A 20,378-nucleotide genomic window follows, 5' to 3' on the forward strand; every position below is an offset into this window, starting at 1 on the left:
TTAACAAACAACAGGGACAAGATTAGCAAGGAGAGCTTTCATGGTTTTCAGGGTCTCACTTCAGCATTATATTCGGACCTGCCTGTGCCTACCTGTTAGGCTGTTAGTACTTAATTAGTACAGGATGCAAGCTATGGACCATGTATGAAAAAGGAGGAGGAATTAATCAGAACAAAAAAAAAGATCATAAACATATATATACAAATCCTTTTTGGCACAACTCTGGATCAAAAATTTTTTGAAGCTGGGTACAAAATCAGCGGATCTAGATTACATTGATAACATTTTGATTAATCATTTTTTTCATATTTTATATATAATTTAAAATTTTAAACCATTATTATTTAACATACAAAATACAAATCTACCATGGATTTGTGATCTAAAGCTGTACCAAACAGAGACACAAAGTTTGTCTTATCTAGCCAACAGGCAGGCCTGCTTGTCAGTGCCACAAGTGGCGGTGGTTGATTGGTTGGAGTCAGCATCCAAGACAACAAATCTGAATAAGTTTTTGTCCAAATTTGTTGTCCTAGAATATGTTAGATTCTTTTTGAAACGGAGGGAGTAGTTATGTATAGGCCGACAACTGCACATGAGGACATGACCTAGCTTTTATAAGATTGCAATGTCTAAACAACCATCATCCAGTCCTGCACAAATCTTGATATAATAATTGGTGGTACAACATACACCGTTGATTCGTCCGTCCTCTCTCTGGACCATATTCAGCATTGATATGGTACTTCACATTTTAATCTTTTGCTTACATGTAATATCACGTGTTAGATTCACAATTATTTATTGATATTTAGACCATAGAGATTAATATGTTAGAAAAGACAGCAATCTAGAGTAATCGTTGCACATGTGGCATGTACACACGGTTTGAAAACGTGGAAAAGCCATAGGTTTTATGCAAAAAAAAACCCTTTAGACATGTAAGGACTATTCAATTGTTTTTTTACGAAGTATTAATTAATTAATAAGTACTGGCACAAAAGAACTCCAGGTTAAAAAATACCACCTTCGTAATATGGAAAAAAAGGGAGGGGGGGTGGGGGCACATACGAGTAGTGACATTTCTAAATCATACGGACAACTTAGACGACCACATATGAAAATCTACTTTTAAAGACAATCGCTTAAGACAACTATATCTAAAAATCAATTTCTAGATGTTCGCATAACCGTCTCTAGAATAGAAATGAGGCGTGCAATACTAACTGTGGGCCGCACAGCCCGCACTGCAGGCATAAGTGGATTTTCTTATGTACACCATCTGTACAGTAAAAAAGACATATTTCTATGTAGTTTTTTTTTATATAGTGAAGTATAAGTACTCTTGTACACTAATTTGTCAGAACCGATAAGGCCATAAGTGCGGCTGAATCATGTTCTTTTCGGATGAAGATATAGATTTTACCTCGGTTTTCGTTAGCACGTTTTTCAAACTTACATTTTCGTGCGAAAACTTGTTATATAGAAGTTGTTTTAAAATATCTAATATATCCATTCGTCAAGTTTGTAATACTTAAAACTTAACTAATCATGTGTTAATATCTTTCGCGTTTTACGTACGTCGTACGCCAATTTAATCTTTATCTTCATAAGTTTTAAACACTAGACCAAGATTAGGCTTCAAACCAAGCACCTCTGAAACTGAACAAATTAATTTGAGGCCTGTGTAGCAAGATTAGATTATACCGATATGCTTTGATCCTGTAGGTCCTTGAATTGATAGGAATTTGATCTTGTAGGATCAAGTTTGTATATATTATGCTTCTTGGTTGGTTGATCTGTACGGTACAGTTAATTTTACATAAAAGATGGTGTTGCTACACTGGTGAAGAAACCATCTTTGGTCGGTCGACCAGATTTTACAATAGTCCCGGTTGTATTAAAAACCGGGACTAAAAATATCTTTAGTCCCGGTTTAAAAGCTACATGATACTTTTCAATCTTTAGTACCGGTTGGTGTTACCAACCAGGACTAAAGATCTATTTGTAGTCCCGGTTGATAACATCAACCGGGAAAAAAGATCGCCATACGCCTAAAGATCTATTTATAGTCCCGGTTGGTAAAACCAACCGGGAGTAAAGATCGACGCGGAGATCGGAGAGGTGTGCACGATCGGATCGAGGTATCTCCTCCTCTCCTTTAACTCATCTCTCCTCCTCAACCTTATCTCCTCCTCTCATTTTTAACTCATCTCTTCAACCTTATCTCCTCTTCTCATTCTTATCTCTATTCCTCTCCTCTTCTTCTCCTCTCCTTCTCCTCTCTACTGCCAAGCCGGCGCGAGGGCGGCGGGTCGCGGAGGGCCGGCCGGCCGGCGCGGTGCACGGTGAGGCGGCGGCTTGTGGCGGCGGCCGGCGGGGCGCGGAGGGCCGGCCGGCCGGCGCGGCGGCGGGCCGGGGTGGGCCGGTCGGCGGGCACGGCGGCGGGGCAGCCGCTGGCGGCGGGGGGCGGAGGGAGGGCTGGCCGGCCGGCCGGCGCGGCAGTGGTGGGCGGCCGCGCGGCGGCGGGGCGCGGAGGGCCGGCCGGCCGGCGCGGCAGTGGTGGGCGGCCGCGCGGCGGCGGGGCGCGGAGGGCCGGCCGGCCAGCCGGCGCGGCGGCGGTGCCTCGCCGCGCGTCTTCTCCTTTTTTTTCTTTTTTTTTTGAAGAATCTGAGATTGTTGTGTGAATGTATTTGATTGGATCTGAGATTGTTGTGTGATGTATTTGATTTGTGTGTGATGTGAATATGTGATGAATTTTGTAGAAGTTGTGATGTAATTTTTTTTTTAAGATTTTGTGATGTATTTGAATATTTGAGATGATCGATTTGTGGATTTCAAGGCAATTTGAGGATGATTGATTTGGGATTTTGGGGATGGAATGGGGTGAAATCAATATATTTAAAAATAATGAAGAAAAAAAAATAATAAAGAGGAACCGGAAAGAGCAACCGGATTAGCCTCTTTAGTCCCGGTTGGTATGCTTTATCTTTAGTCCCGGTTGGTGTTACCAACCGGGACTAAAAATAGATTTTTACTCCCGATTTTTTTACCCGGGACTAAAGATAGCGATCTTTAGTCCCGGATTCGTAGTTCCGGTTTGAAAACCAGGACTATAGGGGGGTTACGAACCGGTAGTAATAACCCTTTCTTCACCAGTGCTACTAGCTTTGGATCAGAGTGTAGATATTGGATCCAACACAAAAGGTAATAAGAATTATTACATCTTGTGTCCTGCCTAATTGGTAATTAGTGTGGCACTCAACCTAAGCTTAGTTGGTAATTATGAAAACCAAGGGTACGTAGTTCAGGAGGTTTATGTTCTAAGCAACCAAAATTAGTTACACTACACTACTCATACCAATTTCCACTCGCTCGATCAAGAACATAACATTCTTTGAATTGGAAGTGTACACATCAACGACCTGTCCAGGCTAGAAACTGTAGCAAATTTTATAAGTAGGCCTACCAATCTAGCTAGCAGCTTAATTAGTTCACGCGTCATAAAATAAAGTGAGCATATAGATCACCAAGTTGTCCCCTAAGGGTCTCTTTGAGAAGCCTAAATTCCCACTTTATTTTTGTAGGGTCTCGTTTGAAAAATAAAAAGCGACAGCAAAAAACTCTAAATTGCGAAGTGAGTATAGTTCAATTGGTTAGATTTCTCATGGTGAAAACAACCCACCCAGGTGGACGGGTTTAAGTTCTAAACTTAACACGGATGCTTCTATTTACGGCTAATTTTTCTTTCAATGGTAGGCGTCGGGTACGTACTCATGACAGCAAGACGCCCGTGGTGACTTCGTTAATTTTAAGATAAGTTGGCCCAGTTTTTTTTGGAGATGCTCATATGGTTATTTTAGTGGTAGGCACGAGTATCCATCGATAGCAAGGTGTCCATGATGACTTTGTCAATCTCAAGACATGTCGACCCAATCTTTTAAAGGTGCTCGTAGGAGTGAGTGTGCGTATGTTGTGGGTGTCTACATTTGTACTGTGTGTTTTTTATAAAAAAAAGACCTCTAATTATTTCTAAAATTTAAATTTAGCTATGGCTGGTGAGAGCCTGATCATGGTTTCCTCAACCCGGGGATTTGGGCTAAAATCTTGGAAAAAGTACACCGAAGGTCCCTCAACTTGTCACCGGGATAAAAAATGTCCTCAAACCGCAAAACCAGATATGCAAGGTCCCTTAACTATACAAAACCAGTCACCCAAGGTCCTTGAGTGGTTTTGACCCCAGTTTTAGCCTACGTGGCGCGTGGGACCCACGTGGGCTCCACATGTCAGCGTGCCACGTCCATTCCCCTCTTCTTCTCTCCCTTCCTCCCCTCTCTCTCTCTCTCGCACTCTTCTCAGGCCGGCCGACGGGTAGGGAGCAGACGACCGGGCAGCGAGGGGGGTTGAGCGGCGAACGGCGGAGGCGGCGTGTGAGCGCGCGGCGGCCGGCGAAGCGGAGGCACGGAGCTGCGGTGGCTGGTGGATGGGAAGCAGCGCCGGGACTTCGTCGACAGGCGGGGATCGGCGGGGAGAAGGGGTGCCGGGACAGGCGGCGGCCGATGGGGAGGACAACTGACGAGCAGCGGCCGACGGGGAGACGGGGCGGCGTGCGTGCCGACCTGGGCTGCCAAATATTTGAAGCAATGGTACCTGCGACAGATGAGATCGGCAATCAACCATTAATTCATCGCACTGAACACTGTTGTTTCCACCGACAAAACTCGCATGGCCTGGAGATCACTGATGACAGAACCATGGCTTCCCTAGCATGAATTTCCATGTAACTTGGGACAGGATGATTGTTGTTAGCTTGCTTGTCATCGGAGTTGGCTGATGGATGCCCGGTTTCGGTCTGGCCATAGCTGTTGCGCTATCGAAATCTCCTACTCCATGCAGTGGCTGGTGTGGCACATGTGAGTGACTTCAGGAGAGGAGGACATGGACGGAGGCGATCTTGGTGGCGGCGCAGACGGGGCAAGCGTCAACGGCGGCCTCGTAGGCGCCGCACAGGCACAGGCGGCGGAACGAGAGCAGCGGCACAGACGCCTCCGTGACACGGTAGGCCTTGCACGACGTCGCCCTGGACACCGCGTCGGCGGCAGTGGCGGCGGCGGCGCCGCCTGGGGTCTCGAAGCAGCACGACTGCGCGTCCTCGGCGTCGCCTTCCCCCGCTGCGGTGGCGACGGCACAGGGGGACTAGAGGAGCTAGTCGAGCGTGGCGCGGAGGCCGGCGGCGACGGCCTCGTGGCTCTTAGCAACGCCTATCCAAGCCTGCCCCTCTGCGCTCATCTGGCGGAGCTTCTCCTCTAGCTCCGCGTTGCGGCAGCGTGCGCGATCCAGCTTGGCCTCCGCCGCACGCACCCTCCCCGTCGTGGCGCGCGCCACGGCCGCCACCAACGCCCGGACGTGCTGTCGCTGCGCTTCCTCCAGCCCCACGCGCATCCGCTCGGCTTGCACGGCATCCACCAAACACCGACGCCGATCAAACACCACTCACCAAACACAAACAGAGGAGGCCGGCGGCGTGAGCCGGTGCGTGGCCTCGTCGTAGGTGAAGAAGAGCGAGGCGTTGGCTGTCGGGATGGGAGGCCTGTTCCCGCGTCGCCGCCACCACCACGTCGCCTGTCGCCAGCCTAGAGAGAGGAAAAGTGAGAGAGAGAGGACGAAGGGAAAGAGAGAGATGGTGATGACGTGGCACGCTGACATGTGGGGACCACGTGGGTCCCACGTGCCACGTAGGCCAAAACCGGGGTCAAAACCATCGAAGGACCTCGGGTGAACGGTTTTGTATAGTTAAGGGACCCCGCATATCTGGTTTTGCGGTTCGAGGACGTTTTTTATCCCGATGACAAGTTGAGGGACTTTCGGTGTACTTTTTCCTAAAATCTTAAGCAAACACATAGACGGGCCTCAATTCCAAAGAAATCTAGATGGGCTGGGAAGCTCGAACTAAAACCTGGACCTATCAAACCAGGCCTAAATCACTACAAATTCGACCCGGCCCACGTTTAACCTAAACAAGGACAGCCCATCAACCTGGCCCATGGAGCCCATCAAGAGCCCAAACAAAGCGGACCGGGTCGCTACCCGTTAACCCGCCTCTGCCATTGCCAAAAATCCCAAAACCCTACGCTGCCTCTGCCGCCGCCTCGCCGCCACCATTCTCCCCTCCGCCGCAAAACCCTAGCTCCCAAACCCCTCGCCGCCGCCGCCATGATCACCGGCGGCCAGAGCTACGTCTCCGCGCCGCCGGCCTTCTCGGCCGACGGGCGTCTCCTCCTCGCCTGCACCGGCCGCACCGTCTCCGTCTTCAGCGCCTCCACCGGCATGCTGGTACGCGCCATGGAGAGAGAGAGAGATTTTGTGGCTCGCTGTGGTTTTTTTTTTTTGGTTACCGATGGGGGAGTGTGTTTGCAGGTGTCGGAGCTGGAGGGGCACGAGGGGGACGTCACGGCGGTGGTGGTGGCGCCGCCGCCGGTGGCGGCGGCGGCGAAGCTCGCGAGCTACTGCTGGACGGCGGGGCTTGACGGGTTTCTGGTTTACTGGGACTTCGCGGCGGCGGAGCTGGTGCGGAAGGTCCAGGTCGGCCTCCCCGTGCACTCCATGGTGAGCCGCTTTGCGAATTTCGTCGCCTTGGTTGCTACCGTTTTGTTGTGAGCAGTGAATTGGGCAAATGTTTATAGGTTAATTTTTTTTATTGTGTTTTGGGCGCAGGTCATTCCTAACATAGCCAGAATATCGAGAGGAGCTGAAATTTACACGCCGTTTGCATTCGTCTCTGTTGAAGACACCAGTAAGCCATCTAATGAGAAATTGCGCGGGCAGTTGCGAATTTATGACTTAACCAAAGGGCGTCAAGTGGGTAGTCTTCTGGCTGAGGTACAAATTTTACCTGTCCCAGTTCGTTTTCTAACCATTTTCCTGCGACAATATGTTTTTAGATATTTTATTATTGATCATGCTATGAATAGTGAGCTTCCATTTGGAAATGTAGTTTGCTGCTAATGTTGCTATTGCAATTAGAAATATAACAATAATATTGTGCTGTAGTATCTGTGGTAAGGTTTTCTATTAAAACTTACATCAATGTGTTGTTTGCTTCGATTTAAACAGACCCGTAAACCGGAAATGATTGTTGCAAGTAGCTCTGGTGAATTTTTGGGTATTACAAATAAGAGAAAGCTCCATGTATGGAGGATACCAACAAAAAATTTCAAGCCCGACAAGATAAGGAAGATAAAGCTTAGCCACACAAAAAACTTGAACACACTGGCCTTCCATCCAAGTGAGAGAATTGTTGCTAGTGGTGATGCAACGGGGCGAATACTGATCTGGAGAGGTTTTGGAAATGCAAAGTTTTCTGGATCAGATGGCACAAAATCTGAACTAGATGAAGACAGGGGTGATGTGAGGGGTAATGGTGATGCAGATACTTGCACTACATGGCATTGGCATTCAAGCGGAGTGAGGTTTCTCAAATTTTCTACTGATGGAGCTTACTTGTTCTCAGGTTTTGCTTGCTGATTTGTGTTCATTCAGTTGTGATTCTAGGGTTTTATGCTTTTCAATGACAAGTTCCTTATCTTATAGGTGGTATGGAGGGAGTTATTGTTGTATGGCAACTAGATACTGGGAAGAGAAGATATAAACCACGTCTAGGGTCTCCTCTTTTGTCCTTTGTAGATTCTCCGGATTCTTCCATTGCCTGTGTAAGTATCCCCATATTTTACATCTCCCATTGAACTTCGTTGCACCTGATATAGTAATCTGAAGAGTGAAAAACACACTATTTTTGTTGATTTAAGAGTTATTTGAATATGATGTTGCCACATAGTAGCCTCCAGTCACAAAAACAAGTTGTTTTGGACTTATCTAAGTCCACATTATACAACTTTTTACTGCCTAGTTCTTTAGCATAAATTTTAAAAAAGTTTATATAACTGTAATATTATGAAAGCTCTTGTTATGACAAAATTGAATTTATCAGTTTCATTTGCATACCGGAATACTATATTTTAACTGATATTTATGGTCAAAGAACTCGTGTTGACTGCATGCATTTTAAATTGACTTGTTTTTTTGTGGCCAGAGTGAGCATAATTATATATCATAATCATACATGTCCACATTAGGTTACATGATGTTATTAGAACCATATGAGAAAACTAGAATGGTTCAGCACTTCAGCATCTTTTTATGGTAACACATTTACTTCCTAATGGGCTGTACTGATGATGGGGGCTCATAAAGTGTAGCAGGTAGCATTTTTGTATTAGACTTTTTTTTGGCTCTATGATTGTTTCAAACTACCGTTTCTTTTTGTCTGTTTCTGTTTCATTTGTTTGCAATTCATTTTTGAAGTAGAGCTTAATGTTCTTTGTATTTCAGGTGTCATGTATGAATAACCAAGTCCATCTTCTAAAAATGCCCAACATGGAGGTCATGAAATCTATTGCTGGAATTAAGGTTTGTAATAGCATAAATATGCCCTTTAAGAGCCCACTCTAATCCAAATAAATTGTATTGATGATCTCTGCTGTTTCACTTTTTGGTGATTATATTATGTGCTAATGGATGTCTTTTATTTGTTTATCTCTTCAGCTACCTATATCTTCACCAAACCTGGGTGGTTGTTATCGAGATGTGTATGGATTTGATTACAGTAACAAACTTGTTGCTGTGCCAACAGAAGATTATTGCATACAGTTCTACGATTTATTTGAGAATACTGAAGTTTCAGAGGTAAAACAGTAAGCATATGAGAGCATTTCATCATATTTTATCCAGTTCTGTGGTTCTCAGTATATTGAATCGGTACTTGTCTTCCTGTTCTGGTTTTGTGCAAGAATATCCCATCCCAATATTTTTACTTTCTACAGGTGCAAGTTTGTGAGAGGAACTTTCACCCTGTTGATGATATCACAGTGAGATAACAACTTCCTTTTGCTTGTACCGTAGATTTCTTTTGTTAGGTTCTTGTGGCTTAAAATTTTTCTTTGTTTTTCACATTTATTTTAGTATCCAGAAGTTTGCTCTGATGAGAATGCTTTCCTTTCCACAGATGTACATTTCCTTAGTTTCATTGTCAATTGATGGTAAGTTTATGTGCACCATTGATGTCAAGCTTCCTGAAGAAGAATTAGGTGGGCTTGTTACATTGAAATTTTGGAACCAAGGGTCTCGTGCTGGACAATATTTTTTGTCCACTGTCATTTATGAGCCGCACAGGTACCAACATGACTATATAAGGTCAATTATAAATGGTTGCATATGTTCTCTTACCATTCTTTCATACAGCGATGCTGGAATTTCTGCTATTGCTTTCCGCCCTGGAAAAAACATGGCTGTGAGCTCTTCATTTGGTGGCAACTTTAAGGTGTGCATATCTATTGGTTATTGAGATGATGCTCTGCGTATCTATTTCTTAATTTTTACTGTTTTACCTGTAGGTTTGGGTCCAAAGTATGCTTTCACAACCAAGTGATGAAAAAAATCAATCTGGTTGGAGATGCCAATCCGTCGGCTCATACAAGTGAGTTGACTTTGTTAATTTAATTTCCCTTTAAACAATACCTCAATATTGCTGCCATAAGCATATATGTTATTGTTTATGCTGCTATAATATCATCTATTAATTTGTGGCAAATGTTGTAAATGGTGACGTAAAAAATGAAAAATTGCAGGAATAAACCTATGACAGCCGCAACTTTCTCAAGCGATGGATCTGTTCTTGCGGTTGCAGCTGAGAATGTCGTCACATTGTGGGATCCTGATAATAACACACTTGTTGGTGTGATTGCAGAGGCACTATCGGTATTGTATTATTCCTCAGCGTGGACTTTTGCCATTCTGTTCAGATTAATAGTTTGATATGTGTATCTCATTTCAATTTGCAGCCCATCACAAAACTTTCGTTCATTGGGACATCACCATTTTTGATGTCTCTATCTCAGAGCTCCAAACCACAGGTTGCCATGTGGAATGTTCCAAATCTTTCCATGCAATGGTCTTACAGCCTCTTTGCAGAAGGTACAAAATTATCTCGTTGAAATGTATCTTATGATTTTATTACATGAGTTGGTTCAGATTGCATGTCTAGTTATTCATCTTCATGATGACTATTAAGATTTAATCTTACCAGCTTGAAGAGCTGCCAAATGATAGTTCTAATAATTCAATTACCCTATACAGATGCAGTCGTCTAGATCCAATTGTTCTGTACGTTCATGATATAGAATTAAGTAGGCAAACTATAGCTAATAGTCTAGTACAGAACTTAGGTTTGACCTTTGTGCGAACATTTCGAAATTCTATCAAAGAAGTTGGGTTTGTGAAAACAAACTGCTGATATCTCCTTGGATAAGTCCGCAGAAAAATGCATCTGATATAATTCTCATTTTATATATGTACTTTTGACAGCTGCGTGTTGCTCGTCAAGTAGAAGTGAGTTTGCAGTTCTTGCTCTTCTAAGCTGTCCTGATGGAGAAACACTGGCAGAGCAAGATGGGGTGATACTACTTTTCGATGCAGAAAATCCAAAGCCTGTTTCTTCCTGGTCAGTAAAGAAGGTATGTTTGGCTGAGTTGTTATACTCTGAACAGTCCATAGAGCACATTATATATTTTCTGGGACTAAATTTTCTGGTTAGTGATTGTAGGCAGTGCGCATTGTTAGCTACTTATTGCTTTGGTTCTCAAGTGAAATGTTTATATTTTGTTTCTTTCCTCTGCTTGTGTCAATCTGTTGAATGCATCAGTGGCCCATTAATGTATTACAAGAATTAATTTCACTTTTCTTTTGTAGGCAAGGGGAGGCAGCGTTGCTTTTTTGAAGGGTGATTCCTCTTTGGATGCAAACAGAAAAGACAGGATAGATGGAGAGGCATCATCGCTGGTTTATGTCAACGGTTCTCATGAGTATGTTATATTTGATCCCCGAAGCAATGAAGAATTGCATATTGGCAAGAGTGCACACAAAAATATTCAAACTGAGGAGCCTGGTGAGTTATGGTTTGCTGCATTTATTCTAATCAGCTTCTGTATACTTGTATTTTTCATTGTGTTAACCTGCTCTTCTCTACGGCTATATTTGCTGGTGGCAAGATTATATAGTACTCCCTCCGTTTTAAAATGTTTGACACCGTTGACTTTTTAGTATGTGTTTGACCATTTGTCTTATTCAAAAAATTTAAGTAATTATTTATTCTTTTCATATCATTTGATTCATTGTTAAATATACTTTCATGTACACATATAGTTTTACATATTTCACAAATTTTTTTGAATAAGACGAACGGTCAAACATGTAATAAAAAGTCAACAGTGTCAAACATTTTGAAACGGAGGGAGTATATGAACATCATATCCCAACATTTTCTCATGCTAAATGTTTTACGCTCCAGAAACCATTCTCTTTTTTAATGCTAGCCTTCCAGAAACCCTTTCTGAATATTGTTGCATTGTGCCTGGCAAAACCATTTATTTGCCCCTTTTTCTTTTGTACTCTAAAACATGTTGAAAAAGGCTCTGAAGCTCCTTTTTGTTATTCCAGGACCAATTGGTTATGCTTCTATTTTTGGAGAACTTCCGAAACTGGAGTCAAAGAAAGATGTTCCAGAAATTCTATTTATACCGTCAGAGAGACCTTGGGAGACTATATTCAGTGGATCAACTCATGTTCTTCCGCCTCTCACAAAGTTATGTCCTGCATTCTTGGCATCATTGCTTGAGAAGAGACCAGTTGCAAATGAGTGAGAAAGTGCCGAAGTTTTGTCCCGTCATACAATGCAACAAGGAACCCTGCTAGTTACAAATGGCATTGCACATGAAATCCTTATGACTAGTGCTGCCCGAAGCTCGTCCAATACTGCTGAAGCTGGTTGTGGGCATTGATTATCTGTCAGCTCAGCTCACAAGAGAACACATGCGATGATGGCTACAGCAACGCTGTTGGGTGAATGAGCCACCCTACCTCTTTTTGTAGGTGATATCTAGTGATCTATCTTCAGATCCTAGCAAATTTTGTTTCCATAGGCTAATCTGTAATTCTGATAGCAAAAACTAGCTCTTTTTGGTGAAAATGTAACGCGCTAAGATATCCAGTAACACGGTGAGTGAATGATGCTGTTTTACTGACTCTGAATGAAGTGTGTGTTGATCTGGTAAACTGAAAACTCGATGCTTCTTTCAGAGTTTCAGTTGTCTGTTGCTTGCATACATGATGGAATACTTTTTTCTTCTAGAACTCTATAACAACCAGGCAAATAATTTGTCTTCCTGGAAAAAAGGCAATCTTGTCGATTATGTACTGATATCTGGCAGGCTAAACTTAGCAATTGCATTAGATGCCAAATATTGCCATATAAGTCTTCCAGATTCAGAAATTGATGGCTAAGCTGCACTGACAAGTACGAAATGCATGCAGGCTTGTGAACAGTTTCAGTCTGTATCGATGGCAATAGATGTTGACCCGTGCCATATCTCCAAATATGATACTCCAGTAATTTGTATGATATTCACATGAATCAAGCTCAGTTCTCGTACAAATCCTATGAAATTCGTTTGTTCCAAACAAGCCCTAAACAAAAAAAAATTATGATGTCATAATACGACTTACAAGTTACAATCAATTTGAAACGCGTGAATTTTACTGAAGCCGAATCAAGTAGAATTCCTGCGTTTCAAATGGACCCAACCGCAACAACCGAAATGTCAAAGCAAATTTTTACATCCAGGCAAACTGGCGACACAGACAGCGAGATCACATGACGTCCACGTAGGACGACGTGTCATCATCCAGGCCGTCCACGTCACGCTGGTCAAACTTGTCGACCAATCTCGACCCTCCAACCTCGAGCCTCCCGATCATGGCGGCCTCCCTCGCCACCTCCTCGTCTCCCTCGTCGAACCCCACGCAGTGCTTCGCGCTCAGCGACTCCAGCTCGAGGCAGCCATGGATGACGGCGAGGAGCTCGTGCCTTGGCAGGTAGCAGCCGTCGAGGCAGAGGCGCTTGAGGCGCGGCAGCGACGCCGCCATGGCCGCGGCGTCCACGTCGCGGATGGCGCCGGCCATCTTGAGGCTGGAGAAGCCTGGGCAACCGGCGCCGACGCGCGCCGCCGTCGCCGGGAACGACGCCGGCCTGTGCTCGAGCTCCAGGTGCTCGAGGCGGCGCCACCGCGCGACGAGGCCGGGCAGCCGCGCGTCGTCGGCGGCGGACAGCGCCGGGAGGGCGACCCTCCTCAGCTCCGTGCACCGGAGCGACACGAGGTCCAGGTCGGGCGCGCCGAGCAGCGGCGGGAGGGCGAGCTCGGCGGCGCGGCCCGCGGCGCGCGCGACGCAGAGGCGGAGGTAGCCCGCGAAGGTGAAGCGGCGGACGCCGTAGCGCGCGGCGAACGCGGCGGCCAGCGGCGACCACGGCATGAAGCGCGCGGCGGCGCCGCCGCCGCCGCGGAGGTCGAGCGCCCGCCACAGCGACGCGTCGCGCGCCGCGGCGCGCCACGACCGGCACACCAGCGGCGCCGCCGCGGCCACGTCGTCGAGCGGCAGCCGCCGGAAGATCTCGACGAGGCAGTCGGCGTCCATGTCTCCCCACCGCGCCACCGCCGCCGCCGCCTCCTCCTCTCCGGTGTCCATTGGCGCCACCCTTGGTTCTTGCTAATTTTCCAATTGCTATCTCCTTAAAAAGTAAAAAAAATAAGATTAAAATCTTGAGGCGAAAACCACTATAACCCCAAATGCAACTAAAATTGTACAAATTGCATCTTGCCACTTACAAGTTGTAGCCCATATCACGTTAATGTCGACACTATTATCGATATAAATTTAAGTCGTGCAACTGCGTGGGCCACTTACGTCCGATCTAAGATCAATGGACATCTACACTTGTGGATTTGAGTTTTGCAACTTGTTTAGTCGTCATCATCTTGGTCAAATGTTGTGTATATAGGGACAGCTCAAAGGTGAGAAAAAGTTTAAAAAGAAGTGGAAAAAGGGAAAGTGAGACAACAAAGAAAGTTGGAATTTGGATAGGAGGGAGTGTCCATATCACACACGCATACACATGGTATAGGAATGAGTCAAGTTAGACCAGTAGTAGTAGTATTAATTTCCTTAGCAGCCACAGCTAGCTTGGCATTGGCAAAATGTATTTATCAATAATACTTAAAAAGGCTTCAGTGATAGGGATAGTGAAATCTATCATTGTAAGTATTTCCGTCGTAAATTTTATGGAGTAAATCACTTCTTGAACATCTTGATATTGAAGGCAATCAAGTTTAGACAAATATAGAATCAAAATAAGTGAATATTCCCCGTAGCAAATAATGGATAGCACACTTCATTAAAAAAATATATTTATCCGTAGCAAAGCACGGGTACCATCTAATGTATATGTGTGGTATTATTTTGGTGTTTACCCTATTGGTCACTGGAGACAAGACCAGTGTGGTAGTAGCAGTTAAATTCTATTGTAGTAATTAGATGGTAAAATAAAATATATAGGCAGAATTCTTCAAAAAGAAAAAAAAATGACATTGTATCTATGTTGACGAAATGGTTCCGTTTCTCTAAAATTCTCATGAAATTCCTCCAACCTAAATAGGCCGTATAAGAATTTAGCAAAACAAAATATTGTATGATTGACTAGATACCCCAATTACATCTATATGTTCACGAAAGCTAAGTTTGTATTTTTCAAAATGAAGTCAACTCAAAATCCGATAATGATCCGAAATTATTATTGGTACAACTTTGTCATCCAAGTGGGATTAGTCCTAATTTCTTCACCATAAATGCGCTGTGCCATGGGTACGTTGTATACTCGACTTTGTCGACATAGCTTACATAAAAAAAAAATTGAAATTAATTAAACATTGGAACAGAGCTAGCTATCCATGCATGACGTTCGCATGTGCTTAGGACAGAAGGATATTACTCCCTCCAATATGTCTTGATAAATATCGTTTTGGACATCATTATGGTATTTACAACACAATTCAATAATTTGTATTGTAATATATTATATAGTCTAGTGAAATTCAAACATTATGAAACATTTCTCCAGATTAATTTATATGTGATTCTCGCGTATCCATTCTAAATACTTTTAAGATGCCGTTCATACTTCAGAGTTTTAAAATGTTTGACCAGAAACATGTCCAGGTACACGCAGGGTGAAATGAGTTTTTTAATATATTTAATATGAAAAAGGTATTCCATTCGTCATCTCTTTTTGTTAAACCCAGCCATATTGGTTAAGTGAAAATGATGGTTTGCAACCTTGCATCAATCAATCTTAAAGTAACACTGTTTTGAGAAAACAAAGCGTTGATGTTACGTTGGATTTTCTTGGCTTCACATTCTTATAAGCATAGTTTTTTTTTAAAAAAAATGTTAACCCCTCTCTAGCGTTGACAATGATGCGAAGATTTTTTTTAGAAAAAAAAACGAATGATGCAAAGATTGCCATATGCATAATTTAATTGTATTTGTGATACACTGACTGACATATGTTGATATATCTCCATGTGGTGCAAATCAATCTCTGTACTTTTTTCAAGACAAAATCCATGCCAATTATGTATATACAGGAACCTGAACAAAGAACAACCACGTGTCTTCCAGAGATACCGCACAAATGTGCAGCAAATCAATCATAATTTACACACAGAGTACGTTTGAACTGTAACCAATTACAATCAAAGACGTCATTATGTCTGACAGGATCCGGCTTTGTTGCCATTAGGTCTGACAATTAACCTAAAAATATCTTGATTACGTACGATCGAGATGATTAATTTTGGGACAAAGATCGAGAAGATGGCTCAAAGTGCTTCAATTTTATTTTATTTTCTCCTTGCAATTTCACATGCGGTCGATGAAGTTGGTGTCTACAAGAGTGAGCCAGTTGGCCAATTGCGACTATAGCTAACATTGCGAAGGACATCACACCGAAAAGATAAATTTTGTGATTTTTTTTTAAATCAAGAGTAGGCAGAAATCGTGATCAATGTTCAAGTTGTTCACGTTTCGAAATTCAAATCCCTGTCCCGCGATGAATTGACGAAGGAACGTGCAGGTCTCAAATTACGTGAGTGGTGGTCGAAACTATAAAGTGCTTCTTTCTGATTTTATTGGCAATAAGTCCACGCTTTTGCAGAATTGCAGCTTATGCTAAATAAATAGTACTCCCTCCGTTTCAAAATGTTTGACACCGTTGACTTTTTAGCACATGTTTAACCGTTCGTCTTATTCAAAAACTTTGGTGAGATATGTAAAATTATATGCCTATATAAAAATATATTTAACAATAAATCAAATGATAGGAAAAGAATTAATAATTACTTAAATTTTTTGAATAAGACGAACGGTCAAACATGTGATAAAAAGTCAACGGCGTCAAATATTTCGAAACGGAGGGAGTAGTAGTTTCGTTAAAAATAGGACGCCACTTTTTTTCTTAATTTCAATCACTGTTTTTTATTAAAAATAATAATAAACATAGTTAGTCCCACGAAATACGGGAATAGATTGTTTAGATATAGAGTTAACAAAAGTGAGAGCATATTTTCTCAATTTTGGTCGTATTGCACAATCCAAATATCTAAATGTGTACTCGTAGAAGAAAATATCTTTCTAAATCTACTTAAGGACGTGCGTGCATTACACTCATACCACTGCACACGCATATATGAGCGCGTCCTTAACTCCTTATACACATGTGACATGTCCACTATAAATTCATATATTATCTCTCCGTTTTATAAAACAAATTAGATGCTATCAGGATTTATTGTACTCAGTTATGTTTCATCCTATTAGATTGTTTTATTACAGGACAAAATGTGTATTAGACAACCACCGAATTCAGCAACATGAAACCACCATAATATGACTGTTACTAAAGCTAAAGGTTTAGTAAGAATTTTAGTACGTGCACCCAACCCTGCAGTTGGTTCGGGCCAAACCGCACGCGTAATTAATGATCCAGTGGGCTCCGGCCCAATCAATCCAGCTGCCGTGCCACTCATCGGCGCCGACGACCAACATCTCCGGCCCGTTGTTTCCTCGCCGCCGGCCACCGCCGCAAATCGAGCTTGACAATTGACATCGACGTCGACCTCTCCTTTTCCTCTTTTTTTTCTTTTTCCATTTTTTCCCCTCGCTGTGACAATTTCAGCCCGGTGTTGCTACGGCCCAAGGGATGAAAACAGTTGGAATCGATAGCATCTCTTTAAAAAACGACACTCAATCAGTTGATAATTGACCATATTTATTATTGGAAAAAGTACGAATTACCCCCCTCCCGAACTATCGCGGTTGTCCGAATTACCCCCGAACCACAAAACTGGGTATTCTTCACCCCCAACTATGTAAACCGGACAAATTACCCCCCTCGATCCAATCCGCGGTGGTTTTGGTCCACGTGACGTGCGCGTGGCAGTCCAATCAGCACTATATTATAAAAAAATTTGTGGGACCCACCTGTCATCTCCTTATCCTCTCTTCCTCTCTCTTCTCTCTCACTCTTCCTCTCTCTCTCAAACGGCTCCGGCGGCGGCGACGTGTGGGCGGTGGCGGAGCGCCGGGGAGGACGCAGCGGAAGGCGGCGCCGATGATGAGGAGGACGACGACGAGGATGGAGCGCACGGCGGCGGCGCCCATGAGCGACCCGGAGAAGGGCCCGAACGCGCGGTCCGCCCAGACCACGAACCCGCCGTTCCCCGGCATCGCCGTGGAGAGCTCGGCGGTGATGAGCGACTCTGGGACGGCCCAGATGACGGGGAAGATGAGGAAGCTGAGCAGCGCGAACAGCAGGCCCGCCGACTGCGATGCCATCGACGGCGGCGGCGTTCTTAGGCGGCGGCGTTCTTAGGCGACGCCTTGGGCAAGGCGGTGGCGGTGGCGTCGGCGAGGCGGTGGGCTTCCTCGGCCACCATGGATCGATCTCGGCGGCAACCAACCGGGCCGGGATTCGAGTTCCCCGGAGTCGTGGAGGAGGTTGGTGAGGTGAGGTGAGGAGGAGTTGGTCTCCTCGGCCGCCATTGCCGGGATTATGTATGAGTGGGCAGTGATTGCTAGTAGTCATCCTCGTCGTCGTCCTCCTCAACCTCCCGCCCGCCACCGCGTCCTCCCCGGCGCTCCGCCACCGCTACCGCCCGCCGCCACGTCCTCCCGGCGCTCCGCCACCACCCGCACGCCGCCGCCGCGTCCTCCCCCGCACACCGCGCCGGAACCGTTTGAGAGAGAGAGGAAGAGTGAGAGGGAGAAGAGAGAGGAAGAGAGGATGGGGAGATGATAGGTAGGTCCCACAATTTTGTTTTATAAATAGAGTGCTGACTGCCATGCGTACGCCACGTGGATCAAAACCACTGCGAATTGGGTCGAGGGGGTAATTTGTCCGGTTTGCATGGTTGGGGGTGAAGAATACCCGGTTTTGTGGTTTAGGGGGTAATTCAGACGACCGCGATAGTTCGAGAGGGTAATTCGTACTTTTTCCTTTATTATTTATTAAATTACTTAACGTTGACACTAATACGATGTAAAAAAAATTAGAAAAAATAAAATTTATAAATAGTGAGAAAGGTACGGGTGGAAACGATACCTCTTATACAGAAACGGAGCTTGATCGATTGGGAATTTCTGTGACCGTTTTCACCCATATACGGCCCAATAACCATTTATTGGTTATTGGGTCTGCGGGCTGCAGGCCCAATTAAATCTCGATCTCTTCGCTTAAACCAGGTTAATTAGCAGGGGATTAGGATTGACACGAGCGCAGCGTGGCCTAACTAAACCGAACCATCAACTAAACCACCCCTGGCCTTTTCTGGTCAACGGTCAACGCTCAGCATGCAAACCCCGACCTAAACCTCGCCATGGATTCGCCTACAAAAGCTTCGCGCGGCGCAGCCACCGAGCTGCACGACGGCGGCCGGCGGCGAGGAGAGAGAAACCAGCAGCAGTTGCGACGGCGATGGGCTGCCACCACCACCACCACCAGCTGCGACGCCTCGCCGTGCTCGCCGCGGCGCTCTGCGTCGTCGTCGTCGCGACGGCGGCGAGGCCGCTGCAGGCGAGGAGACACGGCGAGGCGGTGGAGATGGACGTGTCGGCGGCGGCGCCCTCCGGCGATGGGGCGGTTCGAGAGGGGAAGTGGCTGCCGCTGCTGCCGGCGGGTGGGGGGCTGATGCACTTCCCGGTGGTCGGCGGCGTGTCGATGCCGTGGATGGCCGGGGCGCCGCCGGCGATGGCCGGGCCGGGGGTGCAGCTGGTGCCGCCGTACGTCGGCGCGACGCGGCAGGAGCAGCTAAGCCTGTGGGCGTCGCTGTTCAACCCGTTCCAGGTCAGGCCCAGGCTGCCCGCCGCCGCCGCAGAGACGACGTCGCCGGCGGTGCCCGTGGACATCCCGGCCATTGCCGGCGTGTCGCCAGAGAAGACGACGGTGGACGAGCCGGCCGCCGGCGAGCCCAAGTGGGGCGTCTTCTTCGGCAACAACAACTAGCCTATGATGAATATTATGATCCATTAGCTTTTAAGTATAGAAATGAATTAATCGACCTTCTTTTTGGATTAAAGTTTAGTGAGTATAATTCAAGTAATACATATGTAAGTCTGCATGTTTAGGTGTCAAACTTATTACAAAAGAAAATATGGAGAGTTGTAATATTTGTAGTGATGAAAACACATGAAAATTCTTCACTTATATCCTGTCCCACCGTTTAAAATATATATATAGTCACTTGAATATTTTTGTTTTTTTCTCAACACTGACAAAGATAGTTGGATATATATTAATTTAACAATGCCTAGCTGGATAAAAATGATCATCCTGAAGGGATGGATGATCATTTTAGTTGTCCAATGCCTTTTTTTTTGGAGGTTTCTTAAGTCATAAATTTTCAGGCCCATTTGTGCTATATGGGCCGGGAATTCCAGCCCAATTTGCTTGAGATGCACTTGATTTTGTATAGCCAACCTCTGGCCGGCCTATTTAGAATTTGGTAGATAAATGTAATTTAGCATTTGATACTTTCGCAAGAGGAAGATTAAACATTAGCCTCTAGTGAAAATTGCCTAACTCCATCTCTGCATTAAACCATACAACATACTAATTATTTGCTCAATTTGTCCTCCCTTTCTTATCCACACAAATTGGGTACTGAGACTAATCTGATAGAAAATGAAATTGCATAATTGCCAATCATGTGATAGCTAAAAGAAACATAAGACTTGAACCAAGTGCTCACATGCTCTAATATTGCACAGCAATAAATGGGTAGAGACTCCTAGATTTCAGGGAAAATGTTCCAAATTTGTTAATCTCCAATGTCTTGAGTTTAATGCAGCAGCCTCCAAGCTTGTCATAAACCTGATGGAAA

At 44.9% G+C, this 20,378-nt stretch overlaps 4 protein-coding genes across 4 annotated transcripts; 2 read left to right on the forward strand and 2 right to left on the reverse strand.

Moving 5' to 3' along the window:
* Positions 1-4,849: 4,849 nt before the first annotated feature.
* Positions 4,850-6,215, reverse strand: LOC107279700 (probable BOI-related E3 ubiquitin-protein ligase 2). The gene is given in 2 exon segments (XM_015763838.2): positions 4,850-5,492; positions 6,197-6,215. Coding segments are annotated over 2 exon segments (588 nt in total). The 3' UTR covers positions 4,850-4,923.
* On the forward strand, positions 6,098-12,172 carry LOC4352760 (uncharacterized). Its single transcript, XM_015765131.3, has 16 exons — positions 6,098-6,333; positions 6,418-6,606; positions 6,715-6,879; positions 7,114-7,510; positions 7,591-7,709; positions 8,389-8,466; positions 8,602-8,742; positions 8,880-8,924; positions 9,062-9,228; positions 9,298-9,376; positions 9,450-9,532; positions 9,684-9,813; positions 9,897-10,029; positions 10,420-10,568; positions 10,804-10,999; positions 11,551-12,172. The coding sequence occupies exons 1-16, from the start codon at positions 6,214-6,216 to the stop codon at positions 11,751-11,753; spliced, it is 2,394 nt and encodes a 797-aa protein (XP_015620617.1). The 5' UTR covers positions 6,098-6,213; the 3' UTR covers positions 11,754-12,172.
* A 316-nt stretch (positions 12,173-12,488) lies between these two features.
* On the reverse strand, positions 12,489-14,240 carry LOC9269187 (F-box/LRR-repeat protein At3g48880). Its single transcript, XM_066306491.1, has one exon. It carries the CDS (start codon positions 13,630-13,632, stop codon positions 12,760-12,762), a length of 873 nt encoding a protein of 290 aa, XP_066162588.1. The 5' UTR covers positions 13,633-14,240; the 3' UTR covers positions 12,489-12,759.
* A 4,444-nt stretch (positions 14,241-18,684) lies between these two features.
* On the forward strand, positions 18,685-19,728 carry LOC9271612 (uncharacterized). The gene has a single exon (XM_015764148.3). The coding sequence runs from the start codon at positions 18,974-18,976 to the stop codon at positions 19,499-19,501; it is 528 nt and encodes a 175-aa protein (XP_015619634.1). The 5' UTR covers positions 18,685-18,973; the 3' UTR covers positions 19,502-19,728.
* Positions 19,729-20,378: the final 650 nt, after the last annotated feature.

Source organism: Oryza sativa, chromosome 12, assembly GCF_034140825.1.
Source record: "Oryza sativa Japonica Group chromosome 12, ASM3414082v1".
NCBI classification, from domain to species: domain Eukaryota; kingdom Viridiplantae; phylum Streptophyta; class Magnoliopsida; order Poales; family Poaceae; genus Oryza; species Oryza sativa.

Excerpts from the sequence above, each read along its gene's own strand:
- LOC4352760 (XM_015765131.3), top strand. The coding sequence starts at position 6,214 with ATGATCACCGGCGGCCAGAGCTACGTCTCCGCGCCGCCGGCCTTCTCG. Across the intron at positions 7,710-8,388 it reads CGGATTCTTCCATTGCCTGT|GTGTCATGTATGAATAACCA; the intron begins GTAAGTATCCCC and ends TTTGTATTTCAG. Across the intron at positions 9,814-9,896 it reads TGATTGCAGAGGCACTATCG|CCCATCACAAAACTTTCGTT; the intron begins GTATTGTATTAT and ends TTCAATTTGCAG.
- LOC9269187 (XM_066306491.1), bottom strand. The coding sequence starts at position 13,632 with ATGGACACCGGAGAGGAGGAGGCGGCGGCGGCGGTGGCGCGGTGGGGA.
- LOC9271612 (XM_015764148.3), top strand. The coding sequence starts at position 18,974 with ATGGGCTGCCACCACCACCACCACCAGCTGCGACGCCTCGCCGTGCTC.